Source organism: Pelodiscus sinensis, chromosome 1, assembly GCF_052426305.1.
Source record: "Pelodiscus sinensis isolate ZL-2025 chromosome 1, ASM5242630v1, whole genome shotgun sequence".
Lineage (NCBI taxonomy): Eukaryota > Metazoa > Chordata > Testudines > Trionychidae > Pelodiscus > Pelodiscus sinensis.
In genome coordinates this window covers 67158708-67183834 of record NC_143052.1, presented here as the reverse complement: position 1 = coordinate 67183834, position 25127 = coordinate 67158708, and the positions used below count along the sequence as shown (strand labels likewise).

The 25127-nt window shown below is 41.4% G+C and overlaps 1 protein-coding gene across 3 annotated transcripts in view; it reads right to left on the bottom strand.

The window, feature by feature from the left end:
• Positions 1-25127, bottom strand: part of LGR5 (leucine rich repeat containing G protein-coupled receptor 5) — a 151632-nt gene that overhangs the window by 55709 nt on the left and 70796 nt on the right. For all 3 annotated transcript variants that reach the window (XM_075931817.2, XM_006121555.5, XM_006121556.5), the window contains exons 3-4: positions 7156-7227; positions 4776-4847 (exon numbers count right to left, since the gene is read on the bottom strand). In XM_075931817.2, coding sequence (XP_075787932.1) covers positions 4776-4847; positions 7156-7227 — 144 coding nt within the window. The remainder of the gene's footprint in view (positions 1-4775; positions 4848-7155; positions 7228-25127) is intronic.

Here is a 25127-nt window from a genome sequence, read left to right as displayed (position 1 = left end):
GATGGAGATTCCACAACCTCTCTAGGCAACTTATTCCAGTGTTTAATTGGACTGGTGAATGCTAGGGACAAATATTTTAGTCCTGGCACATCAGTGCAAATATTAGTTACATTTAGCTATGATACATGAGAACAGATTTTCCTTTCTTCAGTGTAACAGAAATGAATAGCAATCTTATTGTTGGGATTTGTATTTCATATTCTTTCCTTTCATTTCACACTTCAGGTGAAAATCACAATCTACTACATAGACTTGTGTAGTCTGTGCGACTGTTTGTTCAAGAACTCCTAAATGGTAAAAGCTAGGACTACAGGCAGTCCCCGAGTTACGCGGATCCGACTTATGTCGGATCCGCAGTTACGAACGGGGCCCTCTCCCTGGTCTCCAGCAGACCAGAGAGAGGAAGCAAAGCGGCGGAGCACACGGGCAGCGGACAGCCCAGATGCGTCTGGGCTGTCCGCTGCCCGCGTGTTCAGCCGCTTTGCTCCCCGTCCTTCTGCAGACCAGGGGGACGGGGAGCAAAGCAGAGCAAAGCCGTGGAGCCCGAGGGCAGCAGGACAGCCACGGCGCATCTGGGCTGTCCCGCTGCCCCCGTGCTCCGCCGCTTTGCTCCAGATGCCTGTGGTACAGCAGCTGGGGCGCTACCGGTTGGTCCTATAGCGCCGCTCTGGGCGCTACTGGACCAACCCGGCAGCACCCCAGCTGCTCTGCCCCAGGCGTCCTGATTCAGCCACTGCTGGTCAGTTTCAGCAGAACGCCTGGGGCAGAGCAGCTTGGGTGCTGCTGGGTTGGTCCAGTAGCGCCGAGGAGGCATTTCTAATGTGATATCAGATATGATTTTGTAGAATTCTGAAGTGTATCCATTATGACTTGGCACTTCTCAAATGAAAGCTCCCTGATTACTTCCTTCAAATTCTCACGTGATACAGGAACACTGAGATTCGCATAATTATTAGGATCAAATCTATGTAGCTGAGGCCTTTAAGAGTTGTTAAAATAGTACATACTCAAAATTGACAATCGGGCTAGAGTACTTTAGAATCATAGAACACTAGAACTGGAAGGGACCTCGAGAGATAATCGAGTCCAGTCCCCTGCCCTCATGGCAGGACCCAGTATTGTCTAGACCATCCCTGAGGGTATGTCTACACTAGCCCCCTAGTTCGAACTAGGGAGGCTAATGTAGGCATTTGAAGTTGCAAATGAAGCCCGGGATTTAAATACATCATTCCACAAAGAGTAACAGTTAATTTGAGCTAAGGACTTAGTTCAAGTTAATGTTTGACTGCCACGTGTATCCGCGGGCAGTTAGTTCGGACTAGTGGGATTTAAAAATGGCGCCCAGACGGGAAGATGCAAATAAAGCTCGGAATATTTAAATCCCAGGCGTCATTTGCAACTTTGAATGCCTACATTAGCCTCCCTAGACATAGTGTAGATATTCCTTGGATAGATGTCTATCTACCTTGCTCGTAAACATCTCCAGAGATGGAAATTCCACAACCTCCCTAGGCAATTTATTCCAGTGTTTCACCACCCTGACAGGTAAGAAGTTTTTCCTAACGTCCAACCTAAACCTCCTTTGCTGCAGTTTAAGCCCATTGCTTCTTGTCCTATCGTCAGAGGCCAAGGAGAATAATTTGTCTCCCTCCTCCTTGTGACACCCTTTTAGATGCCTGAAAACTGCTATCATGTCCCGTGTCAGTCTTCTCCCTTCCAAACTAAACAAGTCTGACTCTTTAAGTCTTCCTTCATAGGTCATGTTCTCTAGACCTTTAATCATTCTTGTTGCTCTTCTCGGGACCTTCTCCAATTTCGCCACATCTTTCTTGAAATGTGGTGCCCAGTAGTAGACACAATACTCCAACTGAGGCCTAATTAGTGCAGAATAAAGCGGAAGAATGACTGCTCGTGACTCACAGCATTCCTGTTAATGCATTCCAGAATCATGTTTGCTTTTTTTGCTTTTTTTGCTTTTTTAGACATTGTTGGCTCATATTTAGCTTGTGGTCCACTATGATCCCTAGATCCCTTTCTGCATTACTCCTTCCTTGACAGTCACTTCCCATTCTGTATGTGTGAATCTGAATGTCCCTTCCTAAGTGGAGTACTTTGCGTTTGTCCTTATTAAACTTCATCCTATTTACCTCAGACCAGTTCTCCAGTTTGTCCAGATCATTTTGAATTATGACACTATCCTCCAAAGCAGTTGCAACCCCTCCCCGCTTGGTATCATCTTCAAACTTAATAAGAGTATTTTCTATGCCAATATCTAAATTGTGGATGAAGATATTGAACAGAACCGGTCCCAAAACAGACCCCTACTGAATCCTACTTGTTATGCCTTTGCAGCAGAATTGTGAACCATTAATAACTACTCTCTGAGAACGGTTATCCAGCCACTTATGCACCCACCTTATAGTAGCCCCATCTAAGTTATATTTTCCTAATTTATTGATAAGAAGGTCATGTGAGACCATATCAAATGCCTTACTAAAGTCAAGGTATACCACGTCCACTGCTTCTCCCTTATCCACAAGACTCGTTATCCTATCAAAGAAAGCTATCAGAAAATCAGAAACCTTCTAAAATTGAAGAGGATTTTCATATGCTGGGTTTTAAGGATTGTTTCAATTTTAGCTTTAATTAATGAAATACCGTGTGCATTCTTCATTTGCTTTTAATGACAGATTAAGTCTTACATTGTTCTTCCCAGATCTTTGTTGTTTAGGGTGAAATAAAGCATATTCTACTATTTCATTATGTATAAACTCTTGTGTGCTACTATGTCAAAATCTTATTTTCTAGGATTTTGTATTTTTTAATTTGTGAGAAGGTGAATCATAGCAAAGCATGTGACTATAAATGAAATTTCAAAAGAAGGCAGCAATGTGGAGTGGCAGGGGGCTCCTCGGGAGTGCCAGCTGGAGAGCACTCCGCTCCCAGGGACTATAGAATATTCGAGTAACCAATAAAAATTCATGAGGTTAATCGACTATTCAATTAACCGATATTTAACATCCCTAATGTGAAGTGAGGTGTGTGCTGACATCCTACAACATTGTGAAAGCCGTGTGCTCCCTCTGCATCTAATCAAAATGCTGCTATGGTTCAATCAGCACACCACAAAAATTCTAGGTACACAAGCACAGTTAGCAAATCTTGGAGACCATCTTGGTTATGACAACTTGTGGCCCACTGACATGAAGGAAGGCCACTCATGTGGCCCACTCATTAGCCTAGGTTGCTTCTCACTGGGAACCAGTAACAATCACCATTGTTGGATGAAAGTGTGGAAGAAATTGATTTTCCAATATATCCATTAAATGCTGGGAATTAAAACATCTATATACCAGAGGTTGGAGGAAAAGACCATTTATTAACTTATATTTTTATGCATAAATAAACTGGTGCTATGAGTGAACAGGGAAAAGTTGCTACTTTGTGTATTAATACATTTAATTTAGCACTGTCACATAATCAGCTACACCTTCTTTAAGGCAGCAATGGTACTAGCTTGGCTACTTATTCCTAAACATGAAAATCTTTTTAGGGTTAAAAGCAAAAAAGATGAGAGAGTTGGCACCAACATTCTGCTATTCACAACTACTCTAATCTAAAGTCTCGGTTAATGAGGCTCAGACAAATCATGCCAGACTATAAAGTTAAACATAAATACATATGAAACCCTGCTATACTAAAGAAAACTTTGTTTTGGTAAAAGGTTTCTAAGAGCTTTTAACCTTTTAATTACTCATTTGATAGGACTTCTTTTATTTCAAGGGTTTGCAAAAGTAATTCCTATTGTAAATCACCAACCAAGGCAAGAATTCCCTTATGAACAGAAAATTACTACACTGTATGAAACAAGAAACTGCATCTCTGATGCACACCTTTATCTGTCAGGCACAACCCAATTGGAACAAACAAAAGAATCATGGTTTTCTTTTCCTCAAAGAACTCACTTTTGCCAATGATCTTCTTTCAGCTGATAGTAGCTTTTTCTATACAAGCCCTTATCACTCCATCTTCTGTCTGCTACACAGCTGTTTAAAGTTCCTACTGGCCTCAGTCATTCTTTTTTTATTTTAATTCTGTCACCAGATACCAGTCTTTTACACAGACAACATAACCCTATGCTTTTCTTCTTCAGCTTCTTCCTCTCCACCCCTCGGGGACAGACATTCTCAACAAAGAAAGACTGATATTGTCATTTTATTTAGAAACTGTGCTGGATATTCCACAGCCTTTCTTAAAGCAACAACAACAACAACAACAAAAAACCCTGTTTTGCTTGCCTTATCACATTTTAGATCAGAATACCTATAGAATAATGAGATTTAGCAAGATATTATTTTTTATGTTTAGAAGAGAGAAAAACCAAATGAAGATTTTAGACCAGAGTTTTCTCATGACTTTGACAAAGATCAAAGGAAAGAAGAATAACCTCAAAAGCATACGCTTGAAATATTTTCTTTTGTCTCTGGTCAAAAAAGAAAAAGGCCACTGAATGAAACAACAATTATTAGATAACCAATTCACAAAATTACTTTACACCAGAGTCTGTAATAACCTTTTTGAAAATATGGAAGCCAACTGTTGTTGAAGAGAGGGATCTCTGATGTTTAATTGAAGAATATGGGACTGTAGTTGAAAATGAACTCAAAGGGAGCTGGGACATTTTTTTTTATCAAATATACTATTTAATAACATTATCTTATAAATTAGTTATATGTTTACACCATAATATAGGGTAGTATATCAAGTGTACTTACAGAGACTGAAGACTGCGCAAGTTCTGTAGTGCTTCATTGGGAACCTGCTTTAATTCATTGTTCTGCAGCATTCTTCATTAAAATCCAGAAACAATGTAAAAAAAAAAAAGATTTTACTTTACAGTCTTTAGTGCTCTCCTCTACCCATGAAAATCCAGATATGGAATTGTATAGGTATTATGGGGAGCAGGTTTTTTACCTTATCAAATTAAATTTACACAGATATCTAAAAATTGCTATCCTACATTTAAAACTCACACTTTGCATTTTTTTCATTACTGCATTTATCCTCTCAAGGTGAGCAAATACTTTCAGCATGAAGTAATTGTACTTACAGAAACATGCTAACTGTTGAATTTTCAAAAGCATCTGAGATAGTTCACAGTACACATCTCACGGGCTTTCAGTGGGACTTGTTCTCCTAACTCTTTTCAGGTGCTAATGAGCATGGCTCCCCCCCAAAAGTCTCCTTCCCATTTGTTACTCAGGCAAAACTTCAAAGGCAATGGACCACCTTCTGATATTCTTATTCACGAGAACAGCTATTACATCTAATTGGAAATTTTCTCAGTAAAATTTGGCCCATGTAGAGTTTTGCCTGAGTAAAAATGATAGAATGTAGCCTAGTGAGATTAGTTTTTTCAAGTCTACAGAGGCAGTTCCTCTTTTTGGCACAAAATAGGGCAGTGACCTGAAAAATAACCCATTCTCTATATCTGTAACATTCTTGCGCTGCCTTTTTTTTTCAGGAGCTGAAACTCACTTTTCATTTTTTTTCAGTTTGATATAACATTTTGGACTAGGAGGAGAACTGATGAGCTTCCAGAAAAACCCAAGAAGTGCCAAAGCCAGAGGTCTATTCTTGGATAAACTCCCAGGCTGTGTCTAGACTACATCCCTCTTTCGACAGAGCGATGTAAATTAGACACGTCAAAATTGTAAATGAAGCGGGGATTTAAATATCCTGCGCTTCATTTGCATAATTGCATCATGGTGGTCTTTCAAAAAAGCGCCATTTTTAAAGTAAAACCGAGGTCTAGATGCGGTTCTTTTGAAAACAGCAGGCTTTTTCGAAAGATCCTGTACTCATCAAAATATGAGGTTTTACAGGATCATTCAAAAAAGCCTGCCGTTTTCAAAAGAACTACATCTAGACCACAGTTTTACTTTCGAAATGGCGCTTTTTCAAAAGAGCGCTATGACGCAATTATGCAAATGAAGTGCGGGATATTTAAATCCTTGCTTCATTTGCAATTTTGACGTGTCTAATTTACATCCCTCTATCGAAAGAGGGATGTAGTCTAGACACAGCCCCATTGTGCAAAAGGGCTTTGAGTAAAATTGGATCTGCCAACCACTAATGGACAGCATGGAGGGGATTGTGATCACTTGAAGAGGGTGCAGCTACCAGCTCTCATCTTTGTCCAGCCAGAAGTTAAGATAGTCATTGCAGAAGGGATACTCTAATTTTGACCTTGCTCTACCTTAGTCCCAATTAGAGGAGATATTTCTGACATTAACGCCATAAGGTAGCAGCCCCAGAGCTTCCTGTGCCAAACACTGCAATTGTGCCAACAACCGGGTGGACAGGAGAGAGAGAGTCCTTCTTATCTTCTCCCATTTACACATCTTGCAATGGCTGGGCATAATTTTGAAGGGAACTGGATCTCTGGCTATGGCTGATAATGAATAGAAGGCTGGCATTTTATTCAACAAGGGGCAAATGTTTGTTGTCCTTACCTACAAAAATCTTCCCTGAAGTAAAGTCAAATAAACAGTGTGGGATTTGGCCCATAATCCTATTTTTACAGCTTTTATTATGTACTGTATTATACTTCTCAAGTGTACAAGTTTTTAATCAAAAGTAAGCATAAGAAAGGCAGAGGATATCCATTAACTTTTATAGACCCGAGCTTATCCCATTTCAATTATATCCATGAAGATACAAAATTTAGATATGAATTGAGAGCTGTATTTAAATTATGCCTTGTTTACTGTTATTAATTTATCCATCTTGCCCCTCAAAAAGCAAAAAGAAAAGTTAACCTCAATGTTATGAAACCATTAAAAACACCTCTAAAGCTTTTAGACTTGAATTCAGAACTTTTTTGGACAGTTAAAGAAATTATTAACTGGAATAATTTTTGTCTTTGATCTTTTATAGTGACATTTAGTTGATGAGCAAGTTTGTGTTTAGGACATTTTCCATATAATAAAACAAAGATATACAAATGTTAATATGTATCTTAATTCCATCTGAATAGCTTACAATGAACTGATCAAAATATGCAATTTACTTGATCAAATCTTTACATGTTAATTAGTTCCCTAGGGCATTTAGGAAATCAGAAATATATCAAACAACACACAGTTTACTTACAGCACTTTAAGACTGAAAAGGCCGGCAAATGCTCCCTTGGGAATGTATGTCAAGCCATTTCCTGCAAGTCGTCTGCAGGGTTTAAAAAAAAAAAAAAAAGAATAAATACATTTCTCTTCATGTGGAATTAATTTGGTTGTTAAAAAGCAACATGAGTATGTTTGAACCTCTGATGCCAAAGGCAGTTGTTTAGGAGCCTTGTTTTGTCATCATTAATATACTGTTAAGAAGTCCTGTAACCGTGTAGTCAATTTACTGGCAGCTGGGCTGCAGAGACAAATGCACTTTCACTATAAATCAAGTTTATGGTTTACAGTGCACATCTAATTGTTCATACTGTTCTTTTTTAATGAGTAAACAATGTCTAATACTGAAATATAAATAGACTGACTACCAGTGTCATTATAGAACGTACTGGCTCATATTTTTAGAATGGTGAATGCATTATTTGTGTGTTCATTTTAATCAATCGTGCACACACAGTACAGGAACACGTTAATGACTGTCACTCATTTACCATGACTGAACATGAAGTAATGGGACATGCATCTTTTCTCCTGGCACACATTTATAAAAATCTGGCCCTCAGTAAAACTGCTAAATTTTCTGACAATACTTTCCCTTTCTATATCACCTTCCTTTTGGGGAGTTGGGACAGGGCAATGTCTTGCAAACTTAAATAAATAAACATCACACACATATTTGTGAGAGCAGCTATTTTTCCAAAGGGGAGACATTCCACAGGAAGTGTGTAGAACAAAGATCCCATATTTGATGTAAAATAATGAATCATATATGGCCCCATGCAATATAGTATTTGAGGCCAGGTCTTTACTACACCTGGAAGGTCCTGCTTTGGGCAAGGGGTTGGATTCGATGACCTCCTCCGGTCTCTTCCAGCCCTAGGATCCTATGATTCTAAGGTCAGCTTACGTAAATAACGTAGCTGGAGTTGACATACCTTAAGCTGACCTTGGTGCTGTCTCCACAGGGTGAAGTTAATGGGAGCATTTGCTCCCATCAACCTCCCTTATTCCTTGTGAATTGAGGAGTACTGGTGTTGTCTGGGGGCATCCTCAATGTTCAATTTAACAGGTAATTACTAGAATTGCTTAATTAAATTCCAGAAGATCGATCTCTGGCATGGTAAGTATAGATGTGGCCTGAATATCTCATATTTTTAAATGTATTTACCTCCATAACATCCCTCAGATATAAAAAGTACAGATGGGCAACTGAGCTTTAAGGTAGGCTAAGTATCTTGTCCATTATCACTGAAGCCAGGTCTACTCTATGGGAGAAAGTCTATCTAAGACACATAACTCCAGTTACAACAATAGTGTAGCTGGAGTCGATGTACCTTAGGTCAAAATGCTGCAGCATTCCCACTGTGGGGGTCGCTAAGAGAAACTCTTCTGTAGACATTACTTTATTCTTCGCAACCCGGTGGAGTAATGGGGTCATCAGGGAAGCAATCAGTGGCTGATTTAGCAGGTCCTTACTAGACCCACTAAATCGAACCCCAGGAGATTGATCTCCACAGTGTCGATCTCCTGGTTACTGAAGACAAGCCTTCCAGTTTGTGGGAGTGCAGGAATTTGAACACAGCTCTTCAAAAACTCTTCAAAACCCTAACCTACTGGACCAGTCTTCCTCTCAATAGGATAGGTAAAAGAGAGCACTGTAACAAGGCCTTTCACGAAGGCCTCTCATCAGTTGTATGAGAGCAATTTGTCCAAGTTACAATAAAACTCCATACCAAAGATTCCCATCCGAATAGTCTCTACTGAGATTCATGCTTTGTGTGTGAAGTGGAATATTCTCTCTCAGAAAGCTTTAACTGGAAACTCACACCTCAGTAACATCTCCTGAATAAGGATTCTAGACATTCAGAGAGGGAGAGGACTGTTTGTGAAAGATGGACAATGTTTAATTCATTGGTACACTCTGCACTTTTACAGATTTGTTTCAGTAGGTTGAGATGGGCAAATACCAGTCCATGGATCTGGTTCACTGGTTAGCCCGTGGTGGGCTGCCACCATTACATTTACCTGATCCTCCACAGGAATGGTCAATAGCAGCTCCTATTGGCCACAGATAGCTCCCATTGGCCAGGAACAGCAATGTGAAGCAGTGTCCCAGTCTGCACTGCTCCCATTATTCAGGAACAGTGATCCATGCCCAATGAGAGCTGCAATTGCCCATACATACAGAGGCACAGGTAAAATATAGTAGCAATGGTGTCCTGCCAGGGATAACGCTGGCAAACTGCAGCCATTTTATTGCCTGCCTCTGCAGTAGGGAGTTCTTATTTTCCTAATTTCAAATCCTCATTAGATCTTTTTGTGGTGAACTGTACATGTAGAGTGTGTCTAGACTGGCAAGATTTTGCACAAAAGCAGCCGCTTTTGCGAAAAACTTGCCAGCTGTCTACACTGGCCACTTGAATTTGTGCAAGAGCAATGACTTTGTAATGTACAAAATCAGTGCTTCTTGCGCAAATACTTTCATGCTCCCGCAAGAATACTTGCGCAAGAGGGCCAGTGTAGACAGGCACCTTAATTTTTTGCGCAAGAAAGCCCGATGGCTAAAATGGCCATCGGAGCTTTCTTGCACAAAAGTGCATCTAGATTGGCACGGATGCTTTTGTGGAAAAGCACTTTTTGTGCAAAAGCATCCTGGCCAATCTAGATACTCTTTTGCAGAAATACTTTTAATGGAAAAACTTTTCTGTTAAAAGTATTTCCGCAAAATCATGCCAGTCTAGACGTAGCCTTAGTGTCTTGCACTATTCTGAAGTGATGTAGCTTACTATCGTTTTTTTAAACAAACAAACAAACAAACAAACAAACAAAGAAACAAATTTTAATTCTATTCAATATTATATTCTGTTCCTATTCGGAGGAAAGTAAGGGCAAGTTTTGTGGCTTTTTGGACTATATTTGAGTTGATTCTAAATGGCCTAAGATTTTCTCAAAGTTCTTTTTTTGCAGAATTCTCTCTGAGAGAAAATGTATGACAGCAATTTGTCATTTTTCATACAAGCAAAAATTTCACAACCAGCAGGATGGATATTCAAGTCTAATCTGACTTCTTAGGCTAAAGAATCTCACCTACTAATTTCTGCTTTAGGACCACGACTTTAAGAAAAACATCCAGCACTGACTTAAAAACAGCAAGGGAAAAAGAATCGATAACATCCCTAGGGAATTTTTTAATGGTCATTTATCCTAATTGTTAAAATTTCTACCTATTCCCAGGTTGAATTTGTCTAATTTCAGCTCCAACTACTAGTTCCCATTATATTTTTGTTATTCTGGATCAGTGGTGGGCAACCTGTGGCTTGTGTGGTTCATCAGGGTAACCTGTTGGCAGGCCTCCAAACAGGTTGTTTACTTTGTGTCCACAGGTATAGCCATGCACAGCTTTCATTGGCTGCAGTTCCCTGTTCCCGGCCAATGGCAGGTGCAGGAAGTAGCACTAGCCGTTGGGATTTATAGCTGCTGCTTCCTACAGCTCCTATTGGCTGGGAACGGTGAACCACAGCCATTGGGAGCAGCAAGCAACCTTATCTATGGATGCAAGGTAAACAATCTGTCGGGTGGTCACCAGCGGCTTACCTCAATGAATCTCACGGGGCCTACAGGCTGCAGGTTGTCTACCACTGTTCTAGACTAAAGAGTCCCCTCTGTCAGAAATATCTTCCTTATAAGGATATTTGTAGATCCTGATCAAGTAACTTCTTAACCTTCTCTTGATAAATTAAATGGATTGGGCTTCTTCAGACTCTCACTGTAAAGCCTCTATTCCAAACATAAAGTTAATTTTGTAGCTCTTTTCTGAATCATTTCCAGTTTGTCAGCTTCCTTTCTAACCCTAAAACAGAGGTGAACTCAGGATTGTATTAATGATCTTGCTAATATTGAATACAGAGGTAATACCACTTCCCTATTCTACTCCTGCTTCTTTAGCTGCAGATCACATTTACCCTAGTCGCTACAACATCATATGGGTATACCTTTCCAAGCAATCCAGGTTATTCTGTTAAAGTAATTTTTTATCAGAATATAATGTGGGACCAACAAAAGTTTTAAATACATGAGATGAAACAATTACTTTTATGAAGCAAACCTGCAATCATATAAAAAACACTGTATCAAGTTTATTGGAATTAATTATATTACCATCATTGAATTTTTTTTACTGATTCTGTCCTATATCAGACTTTTCAGGATTTTGCTTGGAGTTGAAGTCAGGCTAACCAATCTACAGTTTCCCAGGTCATCACATTTACTTCTTTAAATACTGGCAAAACATTAGCTTTTTTCCAGTCCTCTGGAATTTTCCCTGTGTTCCAAAATTTGTTTAAAATCAACAATATTAGTTCAGGGAGATTCTTGGCTAATTCTTTTACCACTCTTGGGTTCAAGTTAACTGGTCAGTTCTGTAGGGCATGCTACAAATTTGGTTGCTATATTCTTAAAGCTTTTTAAAATGCCTTTATGTGTTTTTTTACCTGCTATTCCCATCCTATCCCAATCTGGGCATTAAAAGGAAATCTATTTTATTGATATCACAGGTATCTTTTAGGTTTATTCTTCTCTTAAATGTCGTTCATGATGTCTACGTTTAAATTTGAATTACATTTTTGAAGGGTGCATGAATACTTGACAATTGTCATTTTATAAATAGCATATTGACTGCACTTGCACACTTATTATATGTTTTCTCAGGCAGTCCAGAATCAATTTCCATGTGTACTTAGAATTTTTTGTATGCTTCAGTACTGAAGCCAGTTAATGCATTGTTTTGGGGGGTTTGTTTCCCATTACACAAAGTCATTCAAGGGACGCTTGATTTCAGTTGGAATTTGGATGGACTTTGATTAATGATCTGAAGCTGGATGGGTAAATACCTCCCTCCCCTACAGAGCTGAGGATGGATGGATTGTCTGCCTCCATGGTGGTGCACTGAGTTAATGATTTCTGAAAGGGGGAATGAATGAGTTTGTTTATAGTCCTTACATAACCAAACATCTGGCCTCTGTTGTTAGTATGTGTTTTAAATTTAAATTTCAGAAAAGTTGATTTTTTTTTGTTCCCAGAGTTACATGATTTCTTGTTTCACAAATATTAAATTTAACAAAAAGAAGACAGAAATGTAGGATTTCTCTATAATAAAAAGGCAATTAGAAGGAAAGAGCGTTACTACATTTATTTATTTTTGGAAGCTATTGGCTTAGAATCCTATTTCAGAATCGTATAAATAAAGAACTAGTACTGAAATAATTTACACCTCTGTGGCATAATTTTATTCGCATGAATAATCTCGTATATCTCAATGGGGCTACTCACATAAGTAACCTTAGGCACTTGTTTACATTTTTATAGAAGCCTGGGTTAATATCTGTACAATTAAGATATGGCTACACTGAAGGCTAGAGCAGAAATGCCTACACTAGCATGGCTAACTATAATCGTGTATATATCATGGCAAAGGCTTAACTGTACGTTGTACAAGCTTACTGGAGACCTACTTGTATTTCTGGAACCTGTGTGTGTCTGTAACCCACACACCTACTGGGTGGGGTGTACTGTCAAATGTAGTGACACTTAGACCACCTACAGAGGGAAAGAACTGAGTGTGCTATACAGCCACAACTTTTAGTTCAAGTGGTAGAGGCTCATGCACTAAGCACCAGAGATCCCAGGTTCAGTTCTGCCCTCCAGAGTTATACATTGACTGGGCACTGCTATTTTTAGATATGATAGTTCAGGTTTATCTGCCCAAGCTCCAGTCACACCTGATATTGCAGTACAAATATACCTCAAAATGCTTGTCTCTCTATATATTAAAGAAAGTTTTGCCTGCAAGGTGACAGAGTGATGTCATCATGTCACTCTGCATCTCGCTTGCCTCCTCCCTCTCCCTCCCTTCCCCTTCCCCCCTCTTGAGCCCAACCTCAATGCTTCCCCTCGCCACTTGGAATTGCTCTTTTAAACCAAGCCTCTACTCCCCATTCTCCACCTCACAGGGCTTTCAACGCCAAGAAACGTGGCATAGTAGCTGGCAGACCCCACATCGCAGCCATGACAGCCCAGGGACAGGTGGGGAAGAGTGCGGCACTTGGGGCAGAAGTCCTGGGACAGGCACTAGGACCGGAGCTCCCAGCTGGGCTTATGTGCCAGAAGCAGGCTCTTAGGGGCTCCCATGCTGCCAGGCTCTTGGGGAGCCAGAGTACAGTGCCTGATCACCTGTTTGGCTGCTCCCGCAGAGATTCACCCCCTTCCCAATGGCTGCACTCACTGCAGCTTCCAGAGAACCCCTGAGACCTGTCTGCTCCTTTCCTTGTGCTCCCAGCGGGCGGACGGGTGGTCCTGGGTTCTGCAGACAGGGCAGGGGTGGTGAGCAGCGCAGGTAGGACTGCACAGGGGAGAGGCCAGGGCAGTGGCCCCCTGCACTGCCACTTTCTCTACCTCAGCAGGCTGCAGCACCCCAGAGTGCTGCGTGCATATGGCAATACCTGTGCCCTGCTGTGCCCCACGCATGGTGGCAGGCACCCCTGGAACTCCGCGGCTGCCGGGGTTAGAGCCAGGCCTGGCACGCGCCGTGGCTGACAGAAAGGGTTTAAGGTTGGGGGGGGGAAGGGACCCAAGCTTGCGCAGCTGCAGCCTGGGCCTCCCTCCTGGCTGGGGTGGAGAGAGCCAGAGTTGCCTACCCTCCCACCCCCACAAGGGGAGTGCAGCAAGCAGGAGGCACAGCCCCCTAGTTTTTTTTAAAGTAAAAATTCTGTGATAAACACTATACTGATAGAAATAGATGCCCCTGCAGATCTCTACTGTTTCAGATCTCTACTCCTGAACAACTATCAATCTCTGCTCAGGAAAGGAGGTATAGTGGAATAGGTGACATAATTGCAGGTGAGGTTTAAGGTCCATTGTCAGAGCTACATAAAAAGATTTGCCTGGTATCTGCTTGCATTATTCCTTGTACATTTATCCTTTTGTGCATTTTATTCTTTCTGCAGAGACACAGCTATGGGAGGTGGTGGTTACTAATGCTGGAGTAAGAACATTCCAGGTTCTTGAAAGGTGAATGTTTTGCTTTAGGTTAATTGATAAAACACTTGTGAAAACTTCAGTAAACAAACAGAACCTCCATTCTGTCAGGGCAGGTTGATGATACACCTTTACGTAGAGCAAACAAAATTCAGTGTAATTCAGGATTCACTGTAAGGTGTGCATCTGTGCGGGTGCATATCAATAATTTTATTCCTGCCCCTCCCCTCAGCAGAGCCACATAACTGTGGCCTCAGCTGCTCCCTGGCCAACTGGAGACAATGAAGAGAAAGGGCAGGAGGAGCAGAGGAGATGGGAAGATGTCAGTGGGGGTGGTAGAAGGGAGGGGACAGGGTGATGCTGGGAGAGGACAGAGAAGACGCAAGGGGGGCAAGAGGAAGGAAGAGGAGAGTGGAGAAGTGAGTGCCAGGAGAAGAGGGGTTGAAAGTAGGGGTGGGCACGAGGAAGGCAGGAGCTGGAGGAAGTCATGTGTGACGGCGCAAAGGGGGAATGGAGGGGAGGGATGGGCACCAGAGAATGGAGAAGAGAGGCAGGGCAGGTGGGTAGAAGGACATGTTAGGAGAGGGGATGAGGAGGTGGGCTAGAGGAGGGGTGGGCACAGGGGGGTAGGGAAGGGCAGGCAGGGGAAAGAGAGGATGGGGAGGCGGGGCAAGTCCCAGGAGGGCTAAGGGGAGTGAGAAGGGCAAGAGCTAGGATAGCAGAGGATGGTAAGGGGGGGCAGTATCAGGCACCAGGGGAGCAAATGGGGTGCGGGGAGGATGGGAGACATGTCGACAGAGGGGAAAAGGGAGAAGTTCATAGTTTGGGTGTCACCGTAGCACACATCCAAACAAGCACACATGACCTCAATATTGGTGCACAAGACAAAACTCACTCGGCTCATGGATGGAAAATCTTAGAGGGAACACTGGTGTAGTTGTGCTGCTATTTCCAATATTGTGGCACAAGGTACAGCCTTTTTATAGCTCAAGAATTTTATTCTCCCAAAACAAAAACTTCACTGTATGTGGAGTTTCACTGTAATGGGTGAGGGCCTGCCTGGCAAAATCGGCATCCACTTGCATCCATGGGTGAGGGAAATCAAGTGGCTTGGTGATGGGGACAGTCTCGAGGGAAGGGAGGGAGACACTAACCAAGGAACAGTAGGTAGAACAAGAGGTGCTGCACCCTCTGTCTCCCTCATGGGCTGGGAATGAGGTGGGGAAGGGGAGGGGAGGAGGAAGAACTAGAGTGTAGGGTGTTAGGGTTCAGAGACAGATGTGTCCTTGGGGCTAGGCTGAAGAGAACTTACCTCATGCTATGGGTTATATGTTAAGGGGTCCCATGACACCCACACTGGAACCAATTAAATGCCTTATACGGGAGAGGATGCCTGATGGGTGGGTAGCACCACTCCCTTCTGTTACAGTTTCATAAATGTTGTGGCTTGCCACTTAACTTGATACATGTGTCTGCCCTCATTTTGCTGCTGTGTTCATATCATTATCCCTTTTGCTTTTCTTCCAGGCTAGGCAGGTGACTTTGCAATATTCTGAGCAACCTTATATCCACTTCCAGCAGACTGCAGCTTGAGTTGCAACAACTCCTCTTCACTCTCCTCTCTGAACCCATGTGCAAGACCACCCCAGCTCCTCAGAACCTCCTGTTGGGAGCAGTAAAAGTGAGGTCCTAAGACAGGAAGCCATCCCTTTGTGGGGATTGTGACGAATTTTCTTTTCTTCATGGGCAAGGCCCAGTCCTGCTCAATGTTGAGTCCTTCTGAAAAGAGCTGAGCATCCTCAATTCCCATTAAAGACATGAGAATTTGAGGGTGTTCATCAGCTCTTGGAAAAGCTAAGTACCATGCAGGACCAAGCGTCAGCTGCAGAAATAGAAGGGAAGGTGACATTCTTCTTGTAAAGGAGCTTTTACCCAACAGTGATCTGGTGGACGATAACTGTGCATTTTAAATAGATTAGTACAGTGGAATCTTCTTGTATTGGAACAAACTAAGAGGTTCTGAAAAGTGCTGAAAGCACTAGGCATTAATGGCACACAGGATTTTGCTGAAGGTACTCAGCACATTGCGGGATCAAGCATTGTAAAAAGTGTCATTATTAAAGGAGTGAAAGTCCACTGAAATGATTCTGGACTTTCAACTCATCTCAATGGAAATGGATTTCATTATAATATAAGCAATATATTATTTGGCTGTTAAAATATAACAGCAGCAGTCAGACTGGATGGGTCTGTTCAGAGAAATGCCAGTGCATGTGCTTTGTACAGACCGCGGTATAGCTTTTGTCATTAAGATTTCCAATAGGTTGCTTTGCACTGTATTTACCCACTCCATGTTGTATTTGCATAATAACATGCTGCAGTATGCAAGTATGTGTGCAACTTGCGATCCTTCTTTGGCTGCCCAAATATGCTATAAACTGTGTTCCTTGAACTACTAGCAGCCTTTAGCTCTTTCCGTCCCTGAATTTAAATTCCATCAGCTAGCTGATTTACTGACATCATCCAGGGGATAAGAGAGTAGGGAGAACACGTGCCAAGGCTAGTGCTATCATGGAATAGACCATATTTTTCCTGTATAGAAATGAAGATGAACAAGTTACCGGAGCTAACAGCTCAGCTAAATCAGTTTAAAAGCCATTCATTTTCTCTTGAAAAGGGTGGTTTGACTCCTTTGATGATAAATTACACACTGTAATACAATCTCCAAGATTGTTAACTGAGAGGAAATAGTACAGAAAAACCTTGAGACTATGGCAAAAAGATGTTTGGTTCTGTAAGCAAGAAAGTATAAAGGGCTCTGGTTCAGTAGGGCATTTAAAATGTGGACCTAACTACCCCATGGGTATCAGGTACTGACATGCCCAAGTATCTTTCTGATTTATTCTAATTAATGGTAACTCCTTGTTGCACAAAAATATAAAATCTAAAAAACTTTACTAAAGCATTCATAATCAGCATATTGGTCTGTGTTTTTGTTGTTTGAGACTGTAGATAAAGGAGAGTGTCTAGATAATTTAATGTTGTTCTTTTGAAGTTCTTTGCAAGCTTCTGAACCCCTTCTCCATCTATCAAAAATGTTTAGGATACTTAATAAAGGTTGAGGGTGAAATCCTGGTCCCACTAAATTCAGTGAAAAAAACCTCTAATTGACTTCAATAAGGCCAGAATTTTATCTTCAGTATCTAAATCAATCAATGATCTTTTTTATTAGTATCAACACTGAAACATTTATATTTTCTTGTAATACAAAGTGGATGTTACAGCGGGTCTAGGGGGAAAAGTATAAATATTAGGAATAACAAAACGGATATTTCTAATTTGTTTTCTAAAATGACTGCTTCTCGATGTAATTTTTTTTCATGCTTAAGACAGAATTTTCTGATCTTGCTTTTTCTGCTTCAGTCTTGTTTCCTGCCAGCCTGAGGGTAAGTAATTACCAACAGCATTATATTTCCCTTTATAGATGTGATGATGCAAAATCTTTCTTTGATTCTCAATTCAAAGTAAGACAGCTCTGTCAATATGGATAAAATGTATGGTATTGATCCAACAGACTATTATTGAGACAGCTGCCTGTAATTTAATATCTATTTAATGATTATTCCAAAATAAATCTCAGTAATAATATTTAATGTATGACATTAAAAACATATGGCTGATATTTGCACTAAATTTGCTTTCTTTAAGATGTTTTTGAGGACTTATCTTTCTATATAATGATTTTTTTCATCTCTTTTTATTTGATTTTGTCTCATTATGAATTAATTACATAATTATTATGAAGTGATAGATTTAAAAAAGGACAGCAACATGGCCTGAAATTCTATATCTTCAAGAAGCTGGTTTTCATTGAGCTCCTGTAACAGAATGTTTAAAACATGCTCCTTCCTTGCAAACAAAAGGATAAGAGTTAGTTGTGTGGCACACATATTTACAGTTACTATGTTATTTACTCCACTTATATTTTATTGAGAATTCAAATACAGGCAGTCCCCGAGTTACGCGGATCCGACTTATGTCGGATCCGCAGTTACGAACGGGGCCCTCAGGCGTCTGGGCTGTCCACTGCCCGCGTGCTCCGCCGCTTTGCTCCCCGTCCCCCTGGTCTGCAGACCAGGGAGACAGGGAGCAAAGCAGGGCAAAGCCGCGGAGCCCGAGGGCAGCAGGACAGCCACGGCGCGTCTGGGCTGTCCCGCTGCCCCCATGCTCCGCGGCTTTGCTCTGGACGCCTGTGGTACGGCAGCTGGGGCACTGCCGGTTGGTCCCATAGCACCGCTCTGGGCGCTACTGGACCAACCCAGCAGCACCCCAGCTGCTCTGCCCCAGGCGTCCCCAAGTCAGCCGCTGCTGAAACTGACCAGTGGCTGACTACAGGAAGCTCCTGCCCCGGGCTTCCTGGAATCAGCTGCTGATCAGTTTCAGCAGCAGCTGACTTGAGGATGCCTGGGGTTCTTAAGTTGAATCTGTATGTAAGTCAGAACTGGCGTCCAGATTCAGCCGCTGTTGAAACTGATCAGTTTCAGCAGCGGCTGAATCTGGACACCAGTTCCGACTTACATACAGATTCAACTTAAGAACAAACCTAACGTCCCTATCTTGTACGTAACCCGGGGACTGCCTGTACAGTGTCTTTCACTGTGGCTTAAGGCTCCACGTGGCTTTTAAAATACACATGCCAAATTCAAAGCTGGTGTAATTGGAGAAGATCTATTGACTTCAAGCATTAGGGATGGGAGGAATATATAAGCAGAACATTATACCAACTTTGATCTTGATCTGGCCTTGATCATTGATATCTGCCAGTTAAGGAATTGGCTCAAAATGTACTATTACTCCTTCCTTTTAGAGAGGGGAGGGAATTTCTCTGCACCTGCATTGATAAGACCACTGAAGATAATGGTTTTGTGTTTTGCTAAGCTGACCAAGGCCAGTATTGAGGACAAACACTGTTTTGCTTTTAACACTATAGAGCCTTGCTCTCTGCAGATGGCTCTAACTATGGCACTTGGCTAGAACACAAGCCATGTAGCTTCAGCCAAAGCATACAACAAGCCCAATTGCAAGATGTACTTGAATACTATCAAATTAAGCATCATAATTCTTTCCACTCCAGGCTTTAAGCACATTTCTTACATAAGATGCCACAGATCTAGGAAACAAAAGATTCAAGTTTACTTTTACATTTGGACAGTATTGTTACTAAACTCCCAGGCAAGCCAATAACCTCATACTTTCTGCAACTTTTTATTCTAAGTTTTACACTTACATGTAAGAATAAATGCTAGGTTAGGATGATCGAAATCCAGAGTTTTGGTTCTAATTGTTGGGCTAGCCCTACAAAGTGTACTTCAGTTTTCTGAGCACCTAGTGCTTTCCTCCCTGGTGACAGAATCACCAGTGAGGGAATAATGTATAGTGTCAACAGTAGCATGCGCACATTGAAATGTGGTGTACTGTAAGGAAGACATTTTGCTTCAGTTACCCCAGACTAACACGGCTACATTTCTATCACTATTCTGTAAGGAAGACAGTTGGGCAGAAAAGTGTGGCAGTTCTTTTAGTCATTTCCATGCCTTCTGCTAAACATGGAGACTGTGTAGGGCCAAGATCTTCTGGTACTATGGAGGTGCCATTGCACTGATGCACACTGATGACTGGCAAAATGAAGCCACAGTGAGGGCGTGTCTACACTGTACCCAGAGCTCGAAATAAGCTACTCAACAGTGTAGGTGTAGCCTGAGGGTACATTAGAGATGTTACTACTGGCACTGCCTCCAGCAGGAAGTGTGTATGCACTTGTGTTCTGAAGTTCACAAATACTTGTGAAAAATTACCTGCCTTTTGCCAGATTTCCAGGCTTGTGGACGTGTGAGATGTAAACATGATTTTGGTTGAATTAGCGGATGATTGTTTGGTTTTACAATTACAAGAAATTGGAAAATTGCACTGTTTAAGTATAAAAGCGTTCATCTGCCACTGTGTATCAATTCTGCAGTATATGCACTATCTAAGCTCCCACTGAGGCACAGAGAAGTTAGGTCTGTGAACACTCTGCACTATTGGGTCTGAAATGGGCAAGACTTTAATTAATTAAATTCAGAGTGCCTCAGGGTCTATAGATGTACAGCTCATTTAACATGTTTCTCATTTCTGCTGTGTTGTTGTAGCTGTATTGGTCCCAGGATATTAGAGAGAGAGAAGGTGGGTGAGATAATATCTTTTATTAGATATTATTTTGGACAAACGTCTGTTGGTGAGAGAGACAAGCTCTCGAGCTTACACAGAGATTTTCTTCAGGTCTGGGAAATGTACTCCGAGGGTGACAACTAAATACAAGGTGGCACAGATTGATTCTTTCTGCTATCAGTCCTCCCTCTTTACCCATTCTGGACTGTAACCCCATGCTGGAACCTTGCCATGCCTTCCCCTCAAATGACGATTAAAGGGGGAAGGACTATAAAGAAGAATGGAGTTGGCTCCCTGTCATAGGAGCCCTGAACCCCAGCTATTTCTGCTTCTTTAAAGTATAACGTCTTTAAATCCTTTACCAATCCATTTTACCGTATCCCTTTCCTACAGAGTACCTGCTAGACCACCACCCCATGCCCACATAAAGAGTTGCAACCTAATAGCCTAACCCCAGTTTCATATTCACTCTAAGTCCCAATCCGCTGTGTGGGGAAAGGAACTCCCGGCCCCCATTTGCTGGTCAATCCGGTGTTGAACAAAAAAAAATTCTTCCCAGTGCTTTGAGAAAGGAACAACTAGCATCATGGGGGAAAGAGTGGGTGGTTTTCTACCAGGAACAGGTAAAAGAGGGATTCTACAGCACTTGCGTGGATTTAAATAGTCTCCCATCTCTTCTGTTCACCTGGGGAGGCACAAGTACTGCTGCTTGCAGCTCCTGTTGGCCATGGATCGCCGTTCCCGGCCTATGGGAACTATGGGAAGCAGTGTCCAGGTACACACTCTTTCTCACAGCTCCTATTAGCTGGGAACAGCAATCTGTGGCCAACAGGAGTTGCAAGGAGCCAGATTTGCAGACATACAGGTAGATAAAATTTTGGTGGCCCACGAAGGGCTAAGCCTGGCGAACTGCCTCCTGCTTATTGCCCACCCCTATATTAAAGAAACTGCATGCTCTAGAGAGCATGCCCAGATATCTGGTCAGAAAGTCTGGTCAAAATTAAGACCTGATAGCATCTGGTGAGTAGTAATAACCGGACACCCATCATCTAGTTATTGTGGGGGGAGTAGGTGGAGAAACGCTGGTCATGACTTGCGCCAGCCCCTAGTCAGCTGGAGCTGCTTTCGACTTGTGTCAGGTGACTGCAGTACCCAGCCTGGTTCCGCAGATGAGTCTCTCCCAATTGGGGCAGAGAGAAGTAGAAGGAAAATGATAAGCATCAAGTGATGGGGATGGAGAAGGAGAGGAGTGTATGTGTGTGTTTGGGGCGGGGGAAGCTGTGGGAAAGAGGTGGAGGGTATCCAGTTTTTAAATATTACAAAACTGGCAATTCTAGTTCTAGAAACAGCTCATAAGCTATTATTTCAAATTACACTTTTGAAATAATACTGACAGCGAGAATAATGCTGCAGCACTAAAGTTGAAAAAAACCAATAACCTGGAATTCCTAGATATTACTCTAAACACCCAACTTACTTGCATCTCTCGTATTCTCTTTCTTACATTCTTGTTCTCTTTTCTTTAGTTATGCTACAGGTACACAATAGCACTAGAATTAAGTCTGTGCAACTCTATTTTAATTAACATTCCAACAACGGTAGCCTGTCAATGTAGACTATCCCGGAACACTATGAGCCACTCTAATTTGATATGGCACTTGTTCCATTGTTTCTCTTTTTGTTAGTTGGCTTGTCATTGTCAACAAATAGCCAAAAGGAGCAGTTCTGGAGGGTGCCAGTCTGGCATGTCTACATTAAAGAATTTCTTTTTTATTGTTAAATTTTGGTGGTGTCATACTGACATAGATTTGGTAAACAGTGGGAAATTATAACAATAGTGGCTTAGTTCAAGAATCAGATCAGCTTGATGGATTATGTGAATAGGAGTTAATATTTACTTTTGCAACTTTCATCATTATACTTTGATTGCTTGGTGTGAATCTTCATCTTACAGGGTACGTCTACACTTGCTCCCTAGTTTTACCCATAGTTTGTTGCAAATAATGACTAGGATATTCATTTCTAGTGAGTCAGATTTAGTGAAACCATAAAAACTACAGAAAAAATCACCTCCATTTCTGCCACATTATTATTTGAGTCAACACCTCTCTATTACTTTCACTGAAGTATGGTTAATTTCAAGTCTTTCCTGGGCAAAGACTTTTAGTGCTTGTTTGTCTGTATTAAAACAAGGTTGTGGAGACATTGCCCTATGTTATCAACAAAGTCTGTCTTACGGAATTTATGATGTGTCATTGGCTGTTTGCCTGCCTGGTGGCAGATATGTCTCATCAATAAACATTAAAAATTAAACACAACAGTATATTGTAAACTGTCCACATCTTTCCATGTATGGTTATTAAAAGTGAAATCAAATTCCCAGACTACAAAGAGTAGGGCATATGTTCATATATGCAATGTTACAACAGTCTATGAGACAGTATGTTATTTACAATGAAAAATACTGAGAAACATATGAGCTGATAGAAATTACATAGGCTGTTGTTAAGCACAAGTAAGTCCATTGAAATAAGTGCTGTAAAACTGACACACATGGGACAGCAGATTTAGAACTATATGGTTTGATACTCGTAGACTATGTTTGTCCATTTTCTCTCATTTTGTTTGGTATACTGATTACAGGTTTTTACACATACGTCTTTAGCATTTCTAAGTCTTCACAGATTCATATTATGGGAAAGGTCTTTGTCATTTAGGGTGTGTCTACATAACAGGTCTTAACTCGAAATAAGCTACGCAAATTGAGCTATGTCAATTGTGTAGCTAATTTCGAAATAGCTTATTTTGAAATTGGGAGCGTCTACACAGCACTTTTTTCGAAATATAGCACTCTTCCTCAGACTTCCCTTACTCCTCATACAATGAGGATGACAGGAGTCAGAGGGTATGTCGACATTGCATGCCTCTTCCGAGAGAGGAATGCAAATGCAGACACCCGAAATTACAAATGAAGCGCGGATTTGAATTTCCCGTGCTTCATCTGCATAATTGCAGACTGCCGATTTTCCAGAATAGCATCTTTCAAGACAACAATCCTTAGAGTAAGGATTATTTCGAAGGAAGGGTTTTCTCTTGAAATAACCCCACGGGGACTCGAAAGACGCTATTCCGGAAAAACGGCAGTCCGCAATTATGCAAATGAAGTGTGGGAAATTCAAATCCATGCTTCATTTGCATTCCTCTCTCAGAAGAGGAATGCAATGTAGACATACCCAGAGTAAGAAGACCTCCAGTTGACAGTGTTTTGACATTATTTTGAAATTACTGCCTGCTGTGTAGACGTTATTTCAAAATGATGTTGCTATGTAGATGTACCCATAGGGACTTATCCAAAACCCACTGAAGAACATGAAAAGTCTTCCCCATTGGCTTCAATGGCCTTTGCACCAGGCCCTTAACGGTTTCATGCTTTCCAGTTACTTAAATACAAGTAATTCACAGTAGTGCCCACAATGGACTAGATACTCTGATAGCAAGAAAGGGAAGCAGCATGGTGTGGTAGATCAGACCCTCTGCAGGTAGGGCATCTGGGTTCTGTTTCTAGATCTGCCAGTAAGCTCTTTTTATTTCTTCAATGAAGGATCTTGATAAATTAGAGAGGGCTCTCTGGAAAGCCATGAGACTGATTAAATTATTAGAAAACTAGCCTTGTAATGACAGCTTCAAGGAACTCAATCTATTTAGTTTAACAAAAAGAAGGCTAAGGGGTTACTTGATTACAGTTTATAAAACCTTACATGGAGAACAAATATTTAATAATGGGCTTTTCAGTTTAGCAGAGAAATTTATACCATGGTCCAATAGCATGAAAATTGGAACTATACAAATTCAGACTGGAAATAAAGTTTACATTGTTAATGGTGAGAGTAATTAACCATTGGAACAATTTCCTAAGGGTTTTCTATTACTGAGAATTTTAAAGTAAAGATTGGATGTTTTCCTAAAAGATCTAATCTAGGAATTATCTTTGGGAAGTTTTATGGCCTCTATTATACAGGATGTCAAACGATGATCACTACGCTCCCTTCTGGTCATTGAATCTATGAAAAATTAAGCGTGTCTGTTCATGCCCCAAAGAGTTTATAATCCAGATTTTCAAAGGTATAAGAGGCAGTTAGGTGCCCGACTCCCACTGAAAAGCCTGGAGTTTAGGTTGAACTTAGCTGAATTAGGTTGACTGTCCAAACAATGAGTCTGCCTCACGACGCCTGCTCCATTGATTTTAAGAGCCATTAAAGTTGATTTCCGTATTCCTGCTTTCATGAGGAGTAACGCTAAATTTGACCTTGCATGGTTGACTTTACAGCAGTGCATACGCAGCATTGTGAAAGTCAACATTTTTGGCTTCTGGGAGGTGTCCCATAGTGCCCTGCTGTGACTGCTCTGGCCAGGAATTTCAACTCTCTAAGCAAACAGGTGAACAGGAACAGCCACAGGATAATTAGAATTTCATTTCCTGTATGGCCAGCATGGTGAGTAGACCTCAGAGCTGGCAGTAAATCTGACCAAGAGCTCTATGAGTTCCCAGGGTCACAGCTGAGCAACAGCATGGAGCATGCAGGAGATCCTGGATCTCATTGCTGTGTAAAGAGAGGAATCTGTACTTGGAACTACGAACCAGCAAAAGAAATACAGATATCTATGCCAAGATCACAAAGAGCATAGAGAAGAAAGGATATGCCAGGG